This window comes from Callionymus lyra, chromosome 17 (assembly GCF_982586985.1).
Source record: "Callionymus lyra chromosome 17, fCalLyr1.hap1.1, whole genome shotgun sequence".
Lineage (NCBI taxonomy): Eukaryota > Metazoa > Chordata > Actinopteri > Syngnathiformes > Callionymidae > Callionymus > Callionymus lyra.
In genome coordinates, this window is record NC_141834.1 from 12,476,487 (window position 1) to 12,499,680 (window position 23,194).

Below are 23,194 nucleotides of genomic sequence, written 5' to 3' on the forward strand. Positions count from 1 at the left end.
TCTGCTCCACGGAGGGAGTCGAGGCGGAAATTCGTGTCACACAGCCTGGGATTATATTTCTCAACCGGGCGCGCAAAAGCAAAACCCGATCCGCTTCTGTTACGTAAGAGCCGGTGACATAAGTCTCGCGCGGGCGGGACAGAACCGGGCCTCATGCTTGAGCTCGGCAGCCGGTCGTACGCGGGTCTCCCGGACTCTCCCCCCCCTAAAGGGAGGTGAAGGTGAAACAACCATGGAGGATCCAGGACAGGACGACAGCTGAGGAGAAAGTTGATCTCATCATGAATCCGCTTGTTTTAATGAAAGAGACACGAGTTTAAAAAAGAGCAGTGATGGAATATGAAGATTTGGACGCACCCCCTGCTGTGATCCCGTTCAAGAGAGGTAGGAACATGTAGAAGTGGTTCAGTTTTAGTTTTAAATTAAATTCAGCCCGAACCTGGTTAAGTCTCTTTCTACTACTCCCCTTAAGATACTTCATATAAACCTCTATTTAATGCACCAAAAGACAGTAAATCAGAAGGAAATGTGGATAAAAAATACTTTAACTTAACTTACCTGGTAAATGGAGATAGGACGGGCATGGTTAGCTTGACGCAGTTGACACTTGAGACCATTATTATTGTTTATTTTATTTATTTCCTAACAAACACATGTATACATTTCTAAAGGAAAACATGAAATTAAAAACACAAAACAAAAAAGACCTGGCATAGCCATTAAAACAAAAATAACGTTATATAATAAATTAGTAGTTATGTTGATAGTTATAGTCAAACATAGTCATAGTTATGTCCCAAATGCTTCAACAATATATATGTTGTTGATATCTTTCTTTCGTATTGAGTCTGTCAGATAAAATGTCCATATAAAACATTTACATTCCATTATATAAAGTTGTACTATGTAAAAAAAAATATAAAAAAATACAATTAAATGTATGTGTCTTTTAAGTTTCTGCACTATGCATTTGAATCGTGGGCCATGTATAATTTTACAGTGGGCTGCACGTGGCCCACCGGCCACAAGTTTTAATTTCATTTTATCCACATCAGATTACTTCTCTAGGATTATGTTAAAAAAAAATGTAATGTGGAACTTTGAACTCTGCAGGTTCTTGTCAAAGTTGTTCTTAATCAAAGATGTTCTTTATCATAACATAAACAACATCAATTATATAAATTCAAATATATATATTTATATATATGGTTACCTGCGTCCACCTTGAAGTTTTCATTGACACTTTCCTTTTTTTGTGCAGTGTGTTTAAGGACCTGAATGAGTTGGTAAGAATGGCAGTAATCTGGAGTAATCCCAGGGATTAACTCTCATTTAGCTTCTGTTTTTGGTCTATTCTATTCAAAGCCTCTCCGCCTGGAGCTCAAATCAAAGTGCTGGCTCTGAGGATAAGACGCCACTGGATTGTTTACAACACACCATTTGAAATATTCTTCACACAATGACACTCATAGCGAGTTTGTCGTTCGAAAAGCAATGAAAACCTCCGACTACTGGAATTGCTGTGATGGTGTTTTTATGTCTCGGTGTGGTTGTCGTCGTGTCTGACTATTGCTGAGAAAGCTGTTGACGATGAGTGTCTTGGTTTTAGTGGCTGTTGTGGGTGTCGTCAGATTTTTCTAAAGCAGTAGGCTCGTGTTTTTCTGCTGCTCTCTGGTGTGAAAAAACCTTAAATCCTGTTTTCTTGTTTATAGAAATGTTCAGCGGTGTCCCTCAGTGACCAGCCATCCTCCCCGTATTAGACTTTTTCGCTCGCTTCTATAATCCAGGCCGATATATTCTGGGTCTTTATGATTTAAGTGACAATTGAAATTGGTTAAAACTGATTTTCTGAACTAGGAGTTGTTTCTGTGTCATCATTTATCATCAACAATTAATTCTGTGCATCCCACAAAAAAAAAAAATGCAGTAGTTGCAATAGTTATTATAGATTAAAATTCAAATTTCATTCACTTTCTACTCCCCCTCATGTTGACTAAGGGTTGGGATTATTTTCAGAGTAATCTGTTCCTTTTTAGAGTTATCGGTAGAAATGTATGTCCATGCTAATGTAGCGACCGCAGCTCACTTTTCTTCCACCGAAAAGACGCTTAAAAACATCCAAATACCTCCGTACTGCTCGTCTGTTACGTCCGTCTTGTATTAATGCCCGGACAAGATAAATTGTTTCGTAAATAAATTAAACGAGTGTATATTTTGAGCTTGTTTTTAGCGGACGTTGCTAGGCTAGCATATTGCACACTGACACTTGCTACAAACGAGTTTAAAATATAGACTTGTTTAAGTTTTTTTTTGTAACATTTTCTCATGTCAATGCTTCGATAGAAGAGGGACGTTGCAGACGAGCAGTATGGAGGTATTAGGTGTTTTTAAGTTTGTCAAAACTGATCATGAACCTCAGAGATTACAGTGTTCAAGATCTGATGTTGCGTAAATGCTTTCCTAGTTAGCAAAAAACATTTCAAGTTTAACTAAAGTGTTGATTTAAGTGTGTTTAAAATACATGTTGGACCTCTATTGTACTCATCAGTATGTGTCTGTTTGTACAAAATATTTACAATCTAAAATGTGCTTAAGCCCCGCCCACTGACAACTCTTTGTTTTTCTGGAGACTAAATCTTGTTTACCATAACCACAACCATTCTGCTGTGATTGGTCAAGCATTGAGGCTTGTCACTGCGCGCCATTAATCCAGGGAAGTCTCCCCCTCAAAAGGACTCGTTGTATAAACAAAGCGGGGTGTGATTACAGCTGGGTGGAGGAGGAGTGAAGCCATTAATACGTCATAAGGGAATAACAAGTCTATTCTGTTTGGACTTACAGTTAAAGAACAGACCTTTATAGACACTAAGTCACTAAAAGCCGGTTTCTGTGCGTATCGAGATAATTCATGATCCTACGTTAAAAAGTTCTGGTATCCACCGTTTGTTCGGAAAATATCTCCCTCAGAACATCGACTCCTCTTTGTATATTTTTGAGCGAGCAACTTCATTTTCCCCAACTCAAATGTTATGCCAATTTAAAAGTGACAATCCAAGAGTTAAAAAAAGTTGTTTCTGGCGACCTCATGTGTCAATAAAACGTAACTGCAATATCATAAATTCGGATGCAGCATTGGCGATACTGTACAGTGTCCTCGTTTATTATTGCTCGTGACTTCAAAAAGTCTCTCAGTACTTCGTGAGAAAACTCTCTGATCCACTGCTGTAAAATAGTTAGGTGGTCACGAGTGGGTCGTCCATGCAAAGTTATGTTGTTAAAAGCATCATTAAAATAGTAGTGAGACTACATGAGTCATTATTGTACAAAAGTACAAAAACTGTTATGTAATTGGCTATAAAGAGTATTTCGGTGAGTTCAGTTTTATCTTGCCCTTTAAAGTATATACTTTATTGAATATTGTTTTGATTGTTTAAGCGCTTTGTGACCCTGGTCTGGAAAAGCGCTCTACAAATAAAAATGACTTACTCACTTACTTATATTTCAGGTTATCTAGTTCATTCATAAATACTGTTTATATGAACTAGATAACTACAAAGAAACTGCTTATGTCTAAAATGTATTTTTGGATTCATGTATTTAGGACTCAAAACTACTGACCTCTTGTTTTTTTTTTCCTCTTTGTAAAAGCGCACGTCTCACCTTTTGCATACCAGACTATCTGCTTATGAAGCAGAACTTCTCGATGGGGGTTAGAAGCAGAGAAACCACAGACTTGATCTGGTGCGAGACGAAGATCAGTCTTTTCTACGTGCGCCATTGATATTATCTCCACTTTCATACCTCGGCTGCATTTCTCAGGCACACACACACATGCACACACACATCCATGTACTCATATACACACACACGTACATAAGCACACACACATACGCACACACATGCACACCCACACACACATGCATTTACACACATACACCTTCACTCATATTCACATACATGCACACACACTCACACACAAACGCGCGCACACACACACACACTCATACACATTCACTCATATACCCACACCTGCACACACAGTTACACACAAATACACACACACACGCATGTACACACTTCATTCATATACACACATGCACACACATACACACACACATTGCACACCCACACACACACCCATGTACTCACAAACACAATCTCTCATATACACACACACATTCACTCATAAAAACACATGCACACACATATACACACACACACACACACACACACACATACACACATGCATGTACACGCCTACACACAAATGTGCACACACACATGCACACATACACACACACATGCATTTACACACATACACCTTCACTCATATTCACACACATGCACACACACAAACACGCACACATGCACAAACGCACACACGCACACACACCTACATGTACACACATACACATTCACTCATATACACACAAATGCACACACACTCACACAGAAACGCTCACACATACACCCATGCATGTACACACATACACATTCTGTCATATACCCAAACCTGCACTCACACTTACACACAAATACACTCACACACGCATGTACACACTTCATTTATGTATTCAAATACACATTCACTCATAAACACACACATGCACACACACAAATGTGCACACACACATACATGCACACACAAACATACGTGCACACACAAATGCACGCTCGCAAACACACACATATGAATACACTCGCAAACACGCAAGAAACAAGCGTACACATACGAAAACACACACGCAAACTTATTGAACGCACTGCACATACACATGAAAATACACACACACACACAAACAAGAACACATCCTGTGTTGTTCTCAGTGTTATCTTGACCTTTAAAGTATATACTTTATTGAATATTGTTTTGATTGTTTAAGCGCTTTGTGACCCTGGTCTGGAAAAGCGCTATATAAACACAAATTACTTACTCACTTACTTACATGCAGACACACACACACCTGCGAGTACACACCTATAGGCACAAAACACACACACACACTAGATACTGCTGGTAAAGCATATTTTTTATGTCTTCTTTAACCTTAAGTTATCCAGGAAGGTCGATAACACAAGGGTTAACAAAATAACACTTTTTTAAAATGAATTTATGTATCCATGATGTATTTTTTGGTTTCCACCTGAAAGCCTTCTTTTAATCATGAAACTAACAAAGATAAAATGTTTGATTTTTCTTCTTTTTTAAACATATTGTCCATCAGAAGAAAAAAAATACTAACTACTAATTATTTTCATAGTTTCAAACATTTATTTTCAACTTTTGTACTTGTCTATTTATGTATTTATTGACTCTGCTCACCATAATTATTTTAAAATAAAGGGTGAGTTCAAATGTAAAATAATAAAAAATATAAATCAAATTGTTACTCCTTTGTTGTATAATCAATGTTTTCAACTCTGCTGCTGACATTCTTTTTTTTCAACCTGCAGGATCAGTTGTGTCCAAGAAGACTCATTTGAGTAAGTCATCTATGACTGTGTGTGTGTGTGTGTGTGTGTGTGTGTGCGCGCGTGTGTGTGCGTGTGTACCGTGTGGTAATAATACACGCTCGTGTTCGCGCTACAAAGTTTTGCAAGCGAATGTGGTTTCGATGATAAAGTCAATATACGATCCATCCCATTGTCGCACCTGTACACATAAATACACAAATGCATGGCTCCGGGCGGCCAGAGTTGCACCTGCAACCCCACACCCCTCCGACAAAAACAACAAAAAAAAACTCGAGACGTACAAAAGCAGATGCCATCGATAACATCTCGGTCTTTTTTTAACTGCTGGGGTTAAACTCAGCCTTTGACACCTGGAGGTTCCGTCGCCGCCTCACACCCAAAACTCAAGTGCAAAGATCTGGTGTCGACGACACAATGAGTGTCGGTTCGTTGTGTCGTCGCCGCGGTGTCACTTTGCAGAACGATTGTCACAATAACGCTTCAAAAAAAAGGGTCAAAAACATCATAATTAGTGTCATTTTACTCATTATTTTGAGTTAAATGAAGGAAACACAAAGAAAAGCTTCAATCCTGCTTCACTATATTGTTTGTACCCGTGATAAAAGTCGTAAATTGATCACACTAAGCTTAATATTCAAAGTCTAAAGTGTTTCATGTAGAAACAAAAGGACGTCATTTGTGGGTTGTTTTTCCTTCTAACTTGTTAACGGCGGCGGTTTGTTACTTGAGTGAAAGTATTCTAAAGGTGGCAAAGCTTGAGAAAGTATAAAGTGAGGGGGTGAAAGGGCAACAACAAAGGTGAGAAGGAAAAAGTACCCTGAGAGTAGCGACCAGGGGACGGCCCCGCCTCCTCCTCTTCATCCTCCTCCTCCTCCTCCTCGTTCGTGCCCCGTGAGGAAGACGATAAGACTCTCAGATGTTCGCTGAAGCGACACCTGAAGGGACAGGAATTAGTTTAGGGACGGTTGTGAAAGTGTGACAGACGTCTGAGACGAGGATGAGAGGTATGGACGTAGATACGTGTGTGTGTGTGTGTGTGTGTGTGTGTGTTGTTGGTGTGTCGGCTTTCTAGTCTATTTTTAAAACAAGCCGACCTTTAAACTTTTGCCCCGATTTGCCTTCAAAAATCATATTTTTAAAAACAATCTGCAGGTATTTATACATGTTGAGAATATGTCGACTAGTGTTTTCTGCTCAGGATTCATTTCCATGAGGAAATTGTTATGATATAATCCACTAATGAGATTTTGTCTTTCTTTGTTTGGTCAATAATATTGAAATGATCCCAACGTTTTATTCATCGATGTTGTGAACATTTTGGCTGCCGTCTCTCCGTTGAGAGTCAACCGTGAGAGACACGGAGCAGAACATCTACAGGGTCACGTAGGAATACAATCGTCGATTTGGTTAGAATTAGTCCGAAGTAGTAATTATCGACTAAATGAGGTACAGATGGAAGAAAGTACTTTGTCAATTAAGAATTATTTAGTGAACATTTAGTAAAGATTTAATTAGATTAATGGAGTAACCGAGATCTTAATAAAGGGAACTATAGTCAAACTGGAGTAATTCAGTTAAAGTGAGCTCATAATTCGGAAGTAAATACAAGTTATTATTGATATTATGAGTCAGAAGTGACTACAGATTACTTTTAATTCAATATTAGTAATGAAAGTTTGGATTTGAACGTCAAGTCAACAAGGAAAAGTGGCTTCTATAAAACAATATAATGAAATGACTCGCAGTTTTTATTCGACTATGTCCATCTAAAGCGGATCATTTTATTCTTTTCAATACATTTGATATAATAGAAACAGACCAAATATTATAATAATATCAAAACTGCAGGTTCTTCGTACTAAATAAGCTAAAAATAGATTCATGGTTAAATGATTCAATGGTTTCTAGTCTGGATTCTACATTGAATGCTAATAAGTATTTAGCTACAAATCTAGAATTTAACTCTTTTCTCAGCTGATGAAAGAATCTCCCACGGTCTCGTAAGTCAAACCTTGAGAGAAACGGAAAACAGGAAGTCTCAAGAATACGATGCATCACGGACAGAAACATGAAGAGAAAACATGATCAAATTAAGTCTTTGATGAAGTTGTTAAATCTCGACGCAACAGAACGGTTTGACTCACGACGTACGGTAACTCGACGACGGCAGTGATTCATTCCCGATCGTGTCAAAGGGTAAATGTTTTTAATCACCACTTGATTTTTTACAAACTTGCTTTCAGAGCGCTCTGTGTTTAGAAGACGAACACACAATACTAAGGTCTCTTGTTTGTGTTTTACATAAAGGTGAGATATATTTAATTATAAGGTAGTTTAATGCTTTTATTTTGTTGGATTATCGTGTTTTTAACTTGTGTTATCGTCAAATAATTGTTTATTTAAAGCCTCTCTTACTTCAAGACCTACGACTTGTTTAAGGCAGAAAACTTAACAGAACCAGACTCAATATAAGGTTTGCTTGATGATACTTTTTGAGATTTTGCAGTTACGATTAAGAATGAACGAAACCAGCTGATTCCAACTATTGATTAAGAGCAATTTGATCGACAAACTAACTTATGTTGAATTTGTGGAGACGTTTGAACTTCTGTGTAAATTTCAACCTTTACATTTACAATTACATTCGTTTTTTTCGGGCCTTCGTGTCACCTTGACCCTTAGGTAACACCAGGGATACCAGGAACACATTTGCTTTCTGGCCTTCGGGTCATCTTGACCCTTAGGTAACACAAGGGATAACACAAACAAATTTGTTTACGAACCTTTGGGTTACCTTGACCCTGAGGTAACACAAGGGTTAACTTGTACAAGTGTTTTTTTCTTTTAATTTGAGATAAGATTCCAGTCATCGATCAATTATATTTTTTAACTTTGGGAACATAGTATGGAACTTAAAATGTATTTTGTCTGAGTGTAAAACAATTAAATAATGTTTTTCTATCATCTATTTATTGTTTTCTACTTTAATAATAAAGCTATTAATTAATATTGCCTCCCTTTATGGTTTAAAAATAAATGATCTTGTAAATATTTTACAATATTTAGTTTATTTGTATTATTTTTGTTTGTTTTTTTTCTGTTGAAAATGTTGGTCATGAATGAAGTAATATTTTATTATGATATTTTGTGAAACATGTTTTATCTTATTTAAAATTTAAAAAATCCACATTTTAATTGTATTATAATTTAAGTTACTATTTATATTAAACACATCAATATTAAAATATTAAAAAACTGATTTCAAATTGGTTAAAAAAAATAAGGTTTTTATCATGAAAAGCCTTTGATTGACTATAAAAAAAAACGTGTCCCAATTATTATTTCCTGGGCAACATTTGTGTACTACTCAAATATGGTTACACAAATCTGTGCATGTGTTGAGTGTGAGGTGTGTGTGAAAAAGTTCTTTGTTCGCAGTTTTGCTCGTGAATCTACCAAAGTGAGTTTCCGCCACAGGAAAGTTGAGGTTTCGTGTCCGTTTACAGTTCGAGAGCAGATCGCTGACAAAGCAGCGACCAAGACACACACACTCACACACACACACACACACACACGGACGCACACAGACACACACTCACATGTCAAACAAAAGATGAAAACAAAAGTCAGGACATCTGTGAAGAAGAACTAGTCTTTTGATAATTCTCTTACTGGAGGTGAAGTTGCAGAATGACTTGTGAACTAGCTCTTAATAATCATCTACACGTTGTTCTTTATGACGTTTTTTGTTGTTGTTTTCTTGCAACTAGTGGTACTTTTTACACCAGTAGTGTATAAATATTGCCCTAAAAGAACCTGAGGCTCTTGAATTATTGTATATTTTTAGCTAAATTCAAAGAAGTTGAACATTATAATTATACTAATAACTAATACTAATTAACTCTGTTCAGAAATGTAATCAATAAAAACAATTATTTATATAAAAAGGAAAAAATAACTAATTTCAGGAGGTTAATTTCTTAAAAAAATTCCGAGGATAAAATGGTAAAAATGAAAGGATTTATTTCTTCATTCTTTTCCTTTTATCATTATTTCATTTAAATTATAATTAAAAATGAAAACAGTGCATAAGAAACTGAAATAAATATGCAAAATGAGAATTTCAAGATTAATACATAAACATTTTTACTGTTACGTCAGATTTTCCGTCTGCAAAATAACTCCACAGAATCGAATTAAATATTCAGGACATGTCGACAATGCAACACAAATGTACTTGGCCGAGGTCTGCACTCTCTGAGTGTTTTTTCCTGCTTCTGATTAGATGTTCGACTCATGGGGACGGATCAAGACTTTTTACTTAAAACCAGAAAATACCAGTATAAAAACAACTACATCACTACGCCGACAATTTTTATTTTCTCGACTTCATCAGTTAATGGCTGTAGAAACAAAGATGGTTTAAACAAAATAGTGACGATGTTTTTATATCATTTTTTATGTGTAGTTTCCATTTTCTCGCCTATATTCGTTGGTATTGAACTACTAGCTTAGTTGTTTTTTCATATTTATGAATGGGTTTGTGTTTGAATATTTATTTTCTTTCCCTGATTTGATATGAAGATGGAAAGAAAAGATGCATCATATAAAAAGCAGTGTTGAATTGAGTGATAACTTATACTTTCATCCCATTTTTCAAATGTTAATACATTATTGGGATTGTTTTTTTCTGTCTAATCACACTGTTTTTTTGTCAGAGACTCGATGTTTATAATCCTCAGTGGGTCAGCCGACTTCCTTAGATTCACGTTCATAGATGACATGTCAGTCGGAGACGACGTTGACCTCCATGGCATGGATCGTCGTGGCACTCTATGACACACTGACACACACCTACACACACTGCTGCGGAAATCTGACCCAGAAATCTAAAAAAAAAAAAAAGAGCAGCACCAATGTAAAACAGACTCACTCATGACTTTCTCCGGCATAGATGTTCAAGAAAACTACTTCCTGCCTGCTCCTTGTATTTATATGATGTGACACAAATAATTACAATTTAACTTGAATATAATGACAACAGAAACCCTTTTTCTAATGCGTTTTTTGTGTTATTGAGAGACAAAATTTAGAAAAATAGAATCAGAAAACAGTTTATGGACGACCAATTATAACCCTGCCAAGGAGCTTACATGGTTATCATAGTCAATCTTTCAACAACATTATAAAAAGAATATTTAAATTAACAGATTTTATTTAATTTTTGAAAGAAATCAACACATTTTTACGTTTTGTTGCTCAAGCTATCGCCACCTACTGTCCTGTGTGAGTAGTTTTTCAACTTTTTATATTCAAGTGATTATTTCGTTCGGAAAATAAATGTAGGAAAATAATATCGGGCAATAGAAATAAATCACAATATTTGTGTAAATTAAGGGTGTCAGTGTTTTCAATTATTCCGACTAATACGCTATCTTTTTATCGCAGTTCCAACGTATTGCCACTAGAGGGTTCCTCCGACCTTATACATTACAGCAAAGTCCTTCCAGTAGATAAAATATTTGATATCCGTGTAACAGTTAAAAGGTGTAAACGTTGACAACACCACTATAAAAAAAAGAGTTTAGTTGAGGTCAGCACTCTCTGAGTACGTCTATAGTTTTCCTCATTTATTCTGTGTCTGTTATTCATGGTAATATTTAGCATCTATTTCTGCAAACACTGAAATGGTTCACCTTTCTCTCAGTTTTTTAATATTAATTTCCAATCAGATTTAGGGTTTTACAACACAACTATGGAAGTATATCAACAGCTGATAATACATTTTATTTGAAGGTGATTTTCACGGCACTTAAAGAAACCACACAATGCAGATTAAAAACATCAGTAAGAAATCATTTTAGTAAGTAAAAAGAGATATGATAAGTTAAAAATATTGTTTTTAAAAGTGTTTTTTTTTAGAACTTTATGTAATGTGAGTGATAAGAGGGGCTGTGAAAAGATCTAAAAAATAAACAGAAAAGCCTAAATATAGTGGGGGAAATAAGATTAAAAAAAAATATAAAATATATGTTGATTTTAAAAAATAGATGGGTTTTTACTTTATATATTTATAATTGATGTACCATTGATTATTATCATAATTATTTGTAATTCATTGATCAATATTAGTGACGAAATAAACAGAATTACAGGTGCAACATGGTCCTCATTATAAATAGTAAAATAACTACTTAACATAATTTGATTTTTTTAGAAAAAAACTCAAAAAAGTCAGAGGAACATAAGTAGTTTTTTTTAAAGACAAAATGAAGTTGTCATAAATTTGACCAAGAGTAAGAAGCTATAACAGTTTGATTATCATATTTAATCAAATCTATTTCATCTTTTCAGTCACATAAACCACAACCTGTCAAGATGCTGATCAGGGGAATGGGTGAGGTGGGGTGAGGCTGGGGGGTGTTACTGGCAGAGATGGAGGAGACGCTGCATTACTGGCAACACTGTCCTTTGTGTGAGCCAAAACAAGAAGGACTGACAAAGCACTCGTCACATGAAAGAGTGAGAGTCAGAGCGAGAGACGAGTTTGTCGACCACTTGAAAGGCCTCTGAGGTTTAACACCTACCTTCCTCTTTTTCTCCGTTTGCAAATATTCCACGTCCCCCAGAAGACGCAGGTTTCATCCACTTTCAAGTGATTTGGCAAATGATAGTGAGGGGATTTTGAGTCTTAAAGGTGACTGAAACAGTAAAACGGTGTTTTTTTTCTGTTTCTTCTTCAGCCGAGATAGAAGTTATCCCCTGCAAGATCTGTGGAGATAAGTCCTCTGGCGTGCACTATGGAGTCATCACCTGTGAAGGATGCAAGGTAGTGTATGGAAGTGAAAGGGAGATTTTAGGCTTGAATTTAACATTTATTTTAACATTTCAAAATGAATAAAAAAATGTTTAAATATGTTCAACAGTGGAAAATGTTTTGTTGGATAATTTAATTTAATAAGTATACATTTTCTTTAAAAAAAACGGAATATTTTGTGTGCCTCCGTTGCTTTAAAACGGCCTTTGAGTTGACGTCACATGATCGTCTGCGTGACGTCTGATTGGCTAAAAGCTTGATCAAGTAGCTCGGTAAAAAAAACGATCTATTTTTGAATTATCGTTATTTCAATATAAATTCTATTTATAATTTTTTTTTTTTTAAAGAAATAAACAATCTGTTTTAATTATAATTATTTAATTATTTAATTATTTAATTATTTAATTATTAATTATTAGAAAATGTGATTCAACCTCTCAGTATAGACGTTTTTAATTTAATTATTAAATAATAACAAATGACAACAAACTTTTAACATTGACGTTTTCTTTATTTAATTTCCCCCCCAAAAGAGTGTATCATTCATTAAAAAACCTGAATAACTTAAAAAAAAAAAAGAAATCATCCTTGTTGTCAAATGTTTAATTCAACCTTTCAATATAGACTTTTTAATTGAATTGTTCAAAAATAACAAATAAACCTTTCAACATGGACATTTTTAATTGAATTGTTCAAAAATAACAAATAAAACTTTCATTATGGACATTTTTTAATTGAATTGTTCAACAATAACAAATTCAACCTTTAATATTGACGTTTTTATTTTAATTATTCAATAATAACAAATTCAACCTATAATATAAACGTTTTAAAATTAAATTGTTTACAAAAAAAAGATTTAATTCTTAAAAGAAAATGGAAAACTTCAATGAATAAAACTCAAAATTTCATCATTTGACCATTCAATATCGTGATGTCAAGAGCATCTCCAGTTTCTTCATGACGGTTCAACGTTGGACACGATGTTTCCATCTTCCCAGGGCTTCTTCCGGAGGAGTCAGCTCCCGACCGTGTCCTACTCCTGCTCGCGGCAGAGCAACTGTCAGATCGACCGATCCAGTCGTAACCGCTGCCAGCACTGTCGCCTGCAGAAGTGTCTCGCTCAGGGCATGAGCAAAGACGGTACGTCAGGAACCATCCATAGACCTCAATGTTGGGAGATGTTTTGATACCATATTGATATTGATTTTTGGGGGGGGTTTAAATCATATATTATTTTTATCATTGTTATTTTATAGTTTTTATTTAAATAAAGTGTTAAATAAATAAAATAATTTACATTTAACACCCAAATATTCACAGCCTTTGTTCATTTTGTCGTTGCAATTAAATACCCGGCCACTAGATGGCAGCAGTCATTACATCCACTGCATATAAGTAAGTAAGTAAGAAAGTAATTTGTATTTGTATAGCGCTTATCCAGACCAGGGTCACAAAGCGCTTAAACAATCAAAACAATATTCAATAAAGTATAAACTTTAAAGGTCAAGATAAAACTGAGAACAACACAGGAGTTCCAAGAAAATCAAGGAAAAGCCTAAAGGAACAATGAAATAGCGCTTGATGCAAGCGATGACTGAGGACGAGAGGATACAGTCGAATCCCGCAGCTTTTAAAGCTGATGTTTGGACATATTTTGGTTTGAAAACAAAAAGCAGTTACCACTTCATCAAGAGTCATGTGGTCTATAAATTCTACAACACCAGAGTCAAGTACTCGACAATACTACAAATACATCCATATTACTGTAGTATCATAACAAATAGCAATATGTCGTAATGTTGTCCCCGTATTGTATCGCAAGATTATTGCAAATACCCAACCCTACATAAATAAGAGGTAAAGACACAAACGTAAAGAGACAAAAATACACATAAAATGCAAAAACATCATAAACGATTTGACGGACACACAAATATCTGGACAGACACACAGAGAAAAAGGCATGGTAAGGACGCACACCTAAAATCTGCAACACCAGAGTCAAGTACTCAACGATACTACAAATATATCCTTGTTAGTACGGTATCATAATATATGGTATCGTTGCCTCAGTATCGTGATACGTATCGTATCGCCTGATTTCGTGTCAACACACATGCCTTCCCTCGCCTGACATGGTTCGCTCTTCCTGCTCCTCAGCAGTCAAATTCGGTCGGATGTCGAAGCGCCAGCGGGACTCTCTGATCGCGGAGGTGGAACACTACCGTCAGCAGCAGCAGCAGCAGCAGCAGCAGCATCAGCAGCAGCAGCTCCAGGAGTCCTTGTTGGCGTCTAAAGAGCGACAGGACCACTCGCCTCAGCTGCAGGTCCAGCATCCGTACTCCTTCGGCAGAGAAGACGAGCTGCTGACGTACCCGGCCGACGTCCACCCTTACCTGCTGTGCTCCCCCACCGACCCCCAGGTGTCCGACCTCATCTACCGCAGCTCCGGGATTTCCCCCCCAGCTCGGCCCTCGGGCAGAGGCTATGACATCAGAGGTGAGACTCATAACTGTCCCAGAAGACACCCTCGTAACAACGTCTCTGTTCAGACTCCAGACCAGCGTCTGCTGACCTTCACACGTACAACGCTCTGGAGGATCCATACAGCTCCTACTCCAGATCTCTGAGGAACTTAGGTAAGCCCCCCCCCCATCCATACACAAGATCAACAGTGACCAGGTCTTCTTTCGACAGAGGACTTGTGCTCCAGCATCATTCGCTCCAACAGAGAGACATGTCAGCAAAGAGCCGAGGAGCTGCAAGCTCTCAGATGGAAGGTGTTCAGCCGCGAGGAGGTCCAGCTGTACCAGAGCAAGGTAGACGACACTTTCCATTATTTACGATGAATGATGAGTGACACGTAGATTCTAAGCGGGACAATACGTACATGTACTTTAAAGTAATTTATTTACATACAGTATTTAACATAAAGTTTTCAAAAAAAGCTTCTAAAACAAGTTTATAAATAATGTTATGTGAATAATTATTGATCATGTTTTAAGAAATAAGTTTGTTCAATGAATAACAAATGGTAATTAAATTATATTTGTATTATTTACCATTACATTTTATTTATTATATTATACAAATAAATAGAAAAGTAAGTCTAAAGAAGCTACTTAAATAGTAATTATCATTATTATTTGAAAATATATAGTGAGTAATTCAGCATTTTTATTATAAAACGAGTTACTATTTGTATACCTGGTTAGAAATAAATGAAAAAAAGGGACTATGAAGTGTGATGGTGTTAATTATCAATTAAATTAGTTTCAATAATACAAATAATATTACTTGAAATTGAGGTGTAAAAGTAACTTTAAATTATAGAATTATTACTTATTAAAATAATACATCTCAAAAATATATAATACATGAGAAACTTAAATAAATATTATTTTTGGAAAACATAACTTGAAAAAGAAGATTATAATATACGATTTATATAACTAGTGAGAAAATAAATAAAAAAGGGACTAAAAGTGTTTAAAAAATTATGTTGGTTGGGAAACATATATTATTAGTAATAAAAGAAAATGCAAATAATATAATTAAGTATTGCATAAATATTAAGTGATATTGTGAGGATGCAAAAAATTAAAAAAAAATGTAATATAGCTGGAAAGTTATGTAGGAAGGAATTTAATTAATATAAATATGATCAATGTGTTATTATTAGTTGCTGAACATTGTATTAAATAAATAAATAAAAACAAACTTTTTCTTGTGTCTGGAGTCGCTGGACGAGATGTGGCAGCACTGTGCGGTCCGGCTGACCGAGGCGGTCCAGTACGTGGTGGAGTTCGCCAAACACATCCCAGGGTTCCGCCTGCTCACCCAGAACGACCAGATCGCCCTCCTGAAGAGCGGTGAGTCTTAGACCTCCTCCGACAGGCGCCTCCTCTCGAGACGTCTTCTCACCCGCGGCTGCTCCTCAGGCTCCATGGAGGTGGTTCTGATCCGGATGAGTCGCTTCTTCAACACGGAGAATAACACGGTGTTCTTCGACGGGAAGTTCGCCGGACCTGAAGTCTTCAAATCACTGGGTAATCATTTGAATGTGACATTAAAGGAGGGGTAGATGATCCTCAAAACGTTGTTAGTATCTGATCAGAGATCACCACTAGAGGGAGACAAATCTTACGACTCTCTTCCAGCGTGTGGCGATTTGATCGCAGCAGTGTTCGACTTCGCTCACGACATGTGTGCGTTAAAACTCAGCGAGCAGCAGATCGCGCTCTTCAGCGCTCTGGTGCTGCTCAACGCAGGTGAGATCACGTCGTTTTAATACGTTTAAACATCGTTCGATGTGTACTTGAAACTGGAATTAAAGTTTTAAATTCTGGCGAGCAGATCGACCGTGTCTGGAGGACCGAGGTCGGGTCCAGCGAGTTCAGAGAAGTGTGGAGTTGAGCCTCTCACATGTTCTACGCCGAGACAACCAGGACAATCTGATGCACAAGGTATGTTTGAACACGAGCAGAAATATGAATAAGAATTGAATTATGGCGACGCATCTTACAACAAATTGAATTTTAAAATAAAATAAAATCTCTGGTAGTTTGACCATGAAAATTCACATGGAAATATTGTGTATTTATTTGTTAAATATATTTTAGTGTGTTTTTAATTCAACATTAATTCTATAAAATGTCTTTCTATTCCAGTTGTTACGGTTCAAGGGACAGTCATATTTATTATGTTTATTGAATTATTAAAGTTTTGTATATTTTTGTTAATTATGAGATTTAAGTTGTATTAAAATATATTACATTTACTTGTAGATCATGTTAGTATACATTACATTCATTACGAGAAAATTGTTTAATATAACATTAATTATGATTTTTTTTAATTACATATATTATCAGATTAAAGGCGTATATATTGCATTTATTACGAGATGTAAATTGAATATATATCATAATTAAAGTTAAAAGTCTTTTCTATCACATATAATATGAGATTAAAGTCGTATATATTACAATTCTGTACAAGATTAAATTTGTGTGTATTTCAAGTTTAAAGTAATTTATAATACATTTTTCAACAGGATTAAAGTCTAATATATTACATTTATTATGACATTTAAGTCGCATATATATTACATTATCTCAAGTAAGTAAGTAAGTAAGTCATTAATATTTATAGAGCGATTTTCTAGACCAGGGTCACAAAGCGCTTAAACAATCAAAAGAAAAATACTCAAAAAAATATATACTAAAAAGATCACGATAACACAGAGAACAACACAGGAGTCTCTAAAGTTATATAGTTAGTATATATTAAATGTTCTACCAGATTAAAGCTGAATTGCATTAATTACGACATTAAAGTCATATATATATTTAAATGTATTATTATTACAAAATGTAAGTTGTGTATTTTACATTAACTACATTAAAGTCATATTTTTATGAAACATTTCGTACAAGATTACAGTTTTATAGATGACATTTACTACAAGAATAAAGTCATATATTTTACATTACGAGATGAATGTAATATATTTTATTTATACTATAACATGAGAGTAATATATTGTATATCTGATTTTGGGTCTGCAGCTCTCCCAGAGGATGTCGGTGCTTCGCTCGATCTGCTCGCTGCACGTGGAGAAGCTTCGCTGGTTCAGCCAACGTTACCCACTGACGGCTCACACTCTCTTCCCTCCGCTGTACAAGGAACTGTTCGGCTGCGAGGCGGAGATGTCTCCTGGTCCTGCTCACTGAACCTCTCAGGGAAGATCAGAACCATCTATTTATGCACGCATTTAAGAACCAAAAACAGCAATAACAGTTTTGCACAATCACTCTTTTTATCTCAGCAATAACAATGAATCACTGATGGTGCGTTCAGCTGTGTTCAGGTGCCTTACACGAAACAAATGTAGCATAAAAATCAGGATAAACGTGTATTAACACCACTTAAAATAATGTTCTTTTTTTTTGTTTTTCATGACAAACCGCTCTTGCATGAACGCATCATCAACTTCCTGGTTAAGGCTTTAGTTTTAATGTTTTAATTGATGATCAATAAATAAATAATGTCTTAAAACAAAACATTTTATCAAGAAAATTCAGTCACAGGCTGCTAAACCTTTAACCTTCAGTTTTAAGATGAATCAGTTGAATATTAATGAACTGCTTAGACGTTTTTTTCAATAAAACATTCGTCATTTTCTGAAGAAAAAAGGAAAAAAATCAGTGGCGCTTCTTTTTTAAAAAAAATGGTGTTAGTTACACATCCCCACCAGCAGATGGAGCCCTTTAGCAGCAACATGTGCCTGACGTCAAAACACACAAGATCGAAATGAAATAATAGGTAAAACATTGTTCATTCCAATATTTGTTTTGTTTCTTTTCAAGTACATTGATTCGGAAATCAAGATCTCTCCACGACAATAGTTTCTTATTATAGTTTCCGGTAAAAAAGGTAGATATATCAGACTTTTGCTCATATATTGCGTCTGTTGTTTTTGTGATTTTAGCAGGTGATTTACGGGTCAAAGGACAGAGAAGAAGGTTTTAAAAAGATTAAAATATATATATTTATATATATTTTAACATTATGGAACTCTGCATGTACAAAAACGTAATGTTAAATGTGATGATTTTAGAGGAAGATTTGATCATGTTTATATTGAGAAAATATAACATGATGCTGCAGAAAAATATTTTTTTAGACCAAATATTTGCATTTCAGGAAAAATGCCATTTGCTGAGAAAGAATGAACCTTATAAGTTATTTTTACAAAAATAAAATATTTTATTTTTCGAAATAATAGAGGGAATTTACTGGCTAATAAAACGAATGGATTATTTGTAAAGAAATGCATATTTAATTAATATTTTACATATTTAAGACAGCAATAAAATAATGAAAATAGAAAATTACAATTATTGTAGAAAAGAAAGTTTAATAGAAACCGTTTGCACTCGCGGGTGAATGTTGCAGATTATTTCTCTTGTATATAATTGTGTCCTAATGTGGGAATATGTTCATATCAGCCAGAGTAGAATGTGATAAAAGCAGCATTAGTGTGTCTGTGGAAAATGTATTTCCAGTTACAAAGAATCTATTTTTGATGTTTATATTTCAAACCAGTAGTTTTGATCGCTGCTTGAAAAGTATTTTGTGTTGTGATCGTCTTCTGATGCTTTGTTTCCTGTTCTCATCTTAAAAATAAAGTCTTGGATAGAAAAACATTTTTTTATTGTATTTTACAAACACACAAACCTTAACAGTGACACACAACATAAGAAATAACTGATTCTTCAAGTTTAAACATCATAATTATCTTCTTTTTCTATAGTTATTTTATGTATTTATTCAAATTAAATGTATATTCCTTGAAATAATACATATATTTGTCATGGCATCATTGCACTTTAAAAACATTTTTACATTTCTTTCGTATTGTCGTTTTTTTTTTTTTTTTAAATCATCCATACATCGCACACAAAAATATTTGTCCACGATACCTTAGCAAGTTTTTTTTTTTACGGCTGTTAAATCATATTGTATTTTTAACATAGTTCTTCTATTTAACATGTTTAAATAAACAATGATTACTATTTTTATTTACAATTTACATAAAAACATTCAAAGCGTTAATTTTTTGTGTTGCAATTACACTTCCCGCCGCTAGATGGCAACAGTCATAACGTCCTCAGCAGCTAAAGGAACAATCAAATCTTAAGAGATTCCAGTGATGACTGAGGATGAGAGGATACACTTTACTCCATCAGCTTTTAAAGCTTATGCTTGGTTTGAAATCAAATGAAAGCAGTTAAGACTTCGTCAAGAGTCATGTGGTCTGTAAATTCTACAACACCAGAGTCAAGTACTCGATAATACTGCATATATACCCTCGTTACTACAGTATCACGATATATAGCAATATGTCGTTAAGTCAAAAATACATATAAAAAAGAGACAGAGAGAGAGAGACTTCTTTTATTGTCATTGTACAGAAAACACAGCAGTGAAACTGGCAACAAAATTTCGTTGCTTGGCAACCGTTAAAACAAACCCAGCAGAGAGATGTATATATAGAAGAAGTATAAATATAAATAAAATAAATTATAAAATGCACAAACATAAATGATTTGACAGACACACAAATATCGTGACAGACACACAGAGAACAAAGCATGGAAAGATTACACAAGCAGCTGAACAAGGTTGGTCAAGGACACACACTCGCCTAACTAATAAAAAATGACATTGACGCACACTGATAAATAGATAAAAAGAGGGTGAAAAAAGATACACAATTCCTACCCATGCAACAACACAAAGATGATAAGGTCACATGCACACATGAAGCTACACAAATGGACGGAGATGTAAAAATGTACAAAAACACAATCTGACTCATCTACACAAACACACAGCCCATGAGTCACGTGGATGACTCAGGTTTGCTCGAACTATCCTCCTGAAAGAAGTTGAGATTCAGCAAAAGTATTTCCAGAAGTTGCGTAATTCATAGAGCGAAGATCAGTAAACACTTCTTCATCTCTCAGCGCGATAAGAAGTCACACAATGTTCCTCAGAACCTCTTGGATCTGTCCTCCATGTTTCTCCTGGCGTGGGCGTCCAGATACGATACTCGGAGTCGAGCGGATGTCGTTTGATGGGAACATGAATGTCTCGTCCAGACGTGTTTGTTTGTTGGTTCAGCTCGACTTTGAGAAGTTTCCCTCCAGGGAGCGAGTCTGCTGACATCTCTGGGAAAACTGAAGGAAGAACCTGGATTATCGGTTAAAGCTTCCACGTATTAGGAAAAGAAAATTGCTGGAAAAGTTATTAAAACGTTGCCTGAGGCTGAAGTCGTGAGTCCAGGTCGTTTTTTCAGACTCGACAAAAATCTCGAGACTCTTCATCTGTTGCCTGAACATGCTGTGTTTCACAGAATTAAAACGCATGGATACCACCCCGATACAAAAACGAAAACACACAGATACAACCCCGATGAAGCAAACATTTACCACCCCAATACAGAAGTGAAACATACTGATACCGCCCCAATACAAAAATGAAAACACACAGATATCACCCAATACAGAAATTACACACACATTTACCACCTCAATACAGAAGTGAAACATACAGATACCACCATAATACAGAAGTGAAACATACACTTACCACCCCAATACAAAAGTGAAACCTACAGATACCACTCCAATACAGAAGTGAATCATACAGATACCACCCCAATACAGAAGTGAAACATACAGATACCACCCCAATACACAAGTGAAATATACAGATACCACCCCAATACAAAAACGAAAACACACAGATATCACCCCAATACAGAAATTAAACCAACATTTACCACCCCAATACAGAAGTGAAACATACATATACCACCCCAACACAAACATGAAAACACACAGATATCACCCAATACAGAAATTAAACACACATTTACCACCTCAATACAGAAGTGAAACATACTGATACCACCCCAATACAATAATGAAAACAAAGAGATATCATCCCAATACAGAAATGAAACGCACATTTACCACCCCAATACAGAAGTGAAACATACAGATACCACCCTAATACATAAGCCAAACATATAGATACCACCTCAATACAGAAGCAAATACACAGATACCACGCCAAAACAAAAACACACAGATACCACCCTAATACAGAAGTGAAACATACTGATACCCCCCCAAAACATAAGTGAAACATACTGATACCACCCTTATACAGAAGCCAAACATACATATATCACCCCAATACAGAAATGAAACACACAGATACCACCCCAATACAAAAACAAAACATACAGATACCACCCTAATACAGAAGTGAAACATACTAATACCACCCCAATACAGAAATTAAAACATACAGATACCACCCTAATACAAAAACGAAAACAGATAGCACCCTAATACAAAAACAAAAACACACAGATGCCACCATAATACAAAAGTGAAACATACAGATACCACCCCAATACAGAAACGAAAACATACTGATACCACCCTTATACAGAAGCACAACACGTAGATACCAACCTAATACAGAAATGAAAATATACAGATACCACCCCAATACATAAACAAAAAACATACAGATACCACCCCAATACAGAAGCGGTCACACAAATATCACCTGAAAAAATAAACAAAAAATAAGATGCCACCCCAATACAGAAACAAAAGACACAGATACCACGCTAAGAGGGAAACAAAACACCCAATACAGAAATGAAAACACAAAGATACCAGCTCAATACAAAAACAAAAACACACATAGAACCCCAACACATAAACACACAGATAACACCCCAACACAGAAACACACTGATACCACCCGTACAAAGAATAGGAGAACACCCAGACACTAGCCCCACAAAATAATAAACACACATACTGCGCCAACACAGAAACACACACACTCATACAAAGAAATAAGATACACATTGCGCCAACACACTCACACAGAAAACACAAAAACACACACACCCCAACATAGAAACAAACATACACATACACCACCCCATCACAGAGACAAAAAGAAACACACCCCAAAACCCAAAAAACAGAGACCACCCCTACACATACATACGTCTGTGATTATTACATGTTCATTTTTATATTGAATAATGTGTATATATTTAAATGAAAAATGATGGTAAATTAATGTTGTTTTTTGTTCATTTATGAGCAGTTAAAAGTATAGAATTTGTTTTTAACAAATACATTCTTCTCTCTCTCTCTCTCTTGATCTACAGAAAGACTTTTTAAACATTTTCCAGTTAACACGTAACAGCTCGTAACAATTTTCTTCAAGCGAAATCCTCTCATTTGTGGCAGTGGTGCAAAACCGCAAAGACAGAGCCAATTATGCCATTATGGT

At 35.5% G+C, this 23,194-nt stretch overlaps 1 protein-coding gene across 3 annotated transcripts; it reads left to right on the plus strand.

Moving 5' to 3' along the window:
• The first annotated feature begins 14 nt into the window (after nucleotides 1-14).
• rorc (RAR-related orphan receptor C) lies at nucleotides 15-19,496 on the plus strand. 3 transcript variants are annotated; one of them, XM_087812839.1, is made up of 12 exons: nucleotides 33-384; nucleotides 5,455-5,484; nucleotides 12,219-12,304; nucleotides 13,294-13,435; nucleotides 14,456-14,794; nucleotides 14,848-14,934; nucleotides 14,993-15,114; nucleotides 16,035-16,167; nucleotides 16,237-16,344; nucleotides 16,456-16,566; nucleotides 16,652-16,761; nucleotides 17,866-19,496. In XM_087812839.1, exons 1-12 carry the CDS (start codon nucleotides 333-335, stop codon nucleotides 18,028-18,030), a joined length of 1,485 nt encoding a protein of 494 aa, XP_087668965.1. In that variant the 5' UTR covers nucleotides 33-332; the 3' UTR covers nucleotides 18,031-19,496. The 3 variants fall into 3 exon arrangements, with proteins under 3 accessions (XP_087668967.1, XP_087668965.1, XP_087668968.1); XM_087812841.1 differs by lacking the exon at nucleotides 5,455-5,484 and having other exon boundaries at nucleotides 15-384; XM_087812842.1 differs by lacking the exons at nucleotides 33-384; nucleotides 5,455-5,484 and adding an exon at nucleotides 6,367-6,479.
• The last annotated feature ends 3,698 nt before the right edge of the window (nucleotides 19,497-23,194 follow it).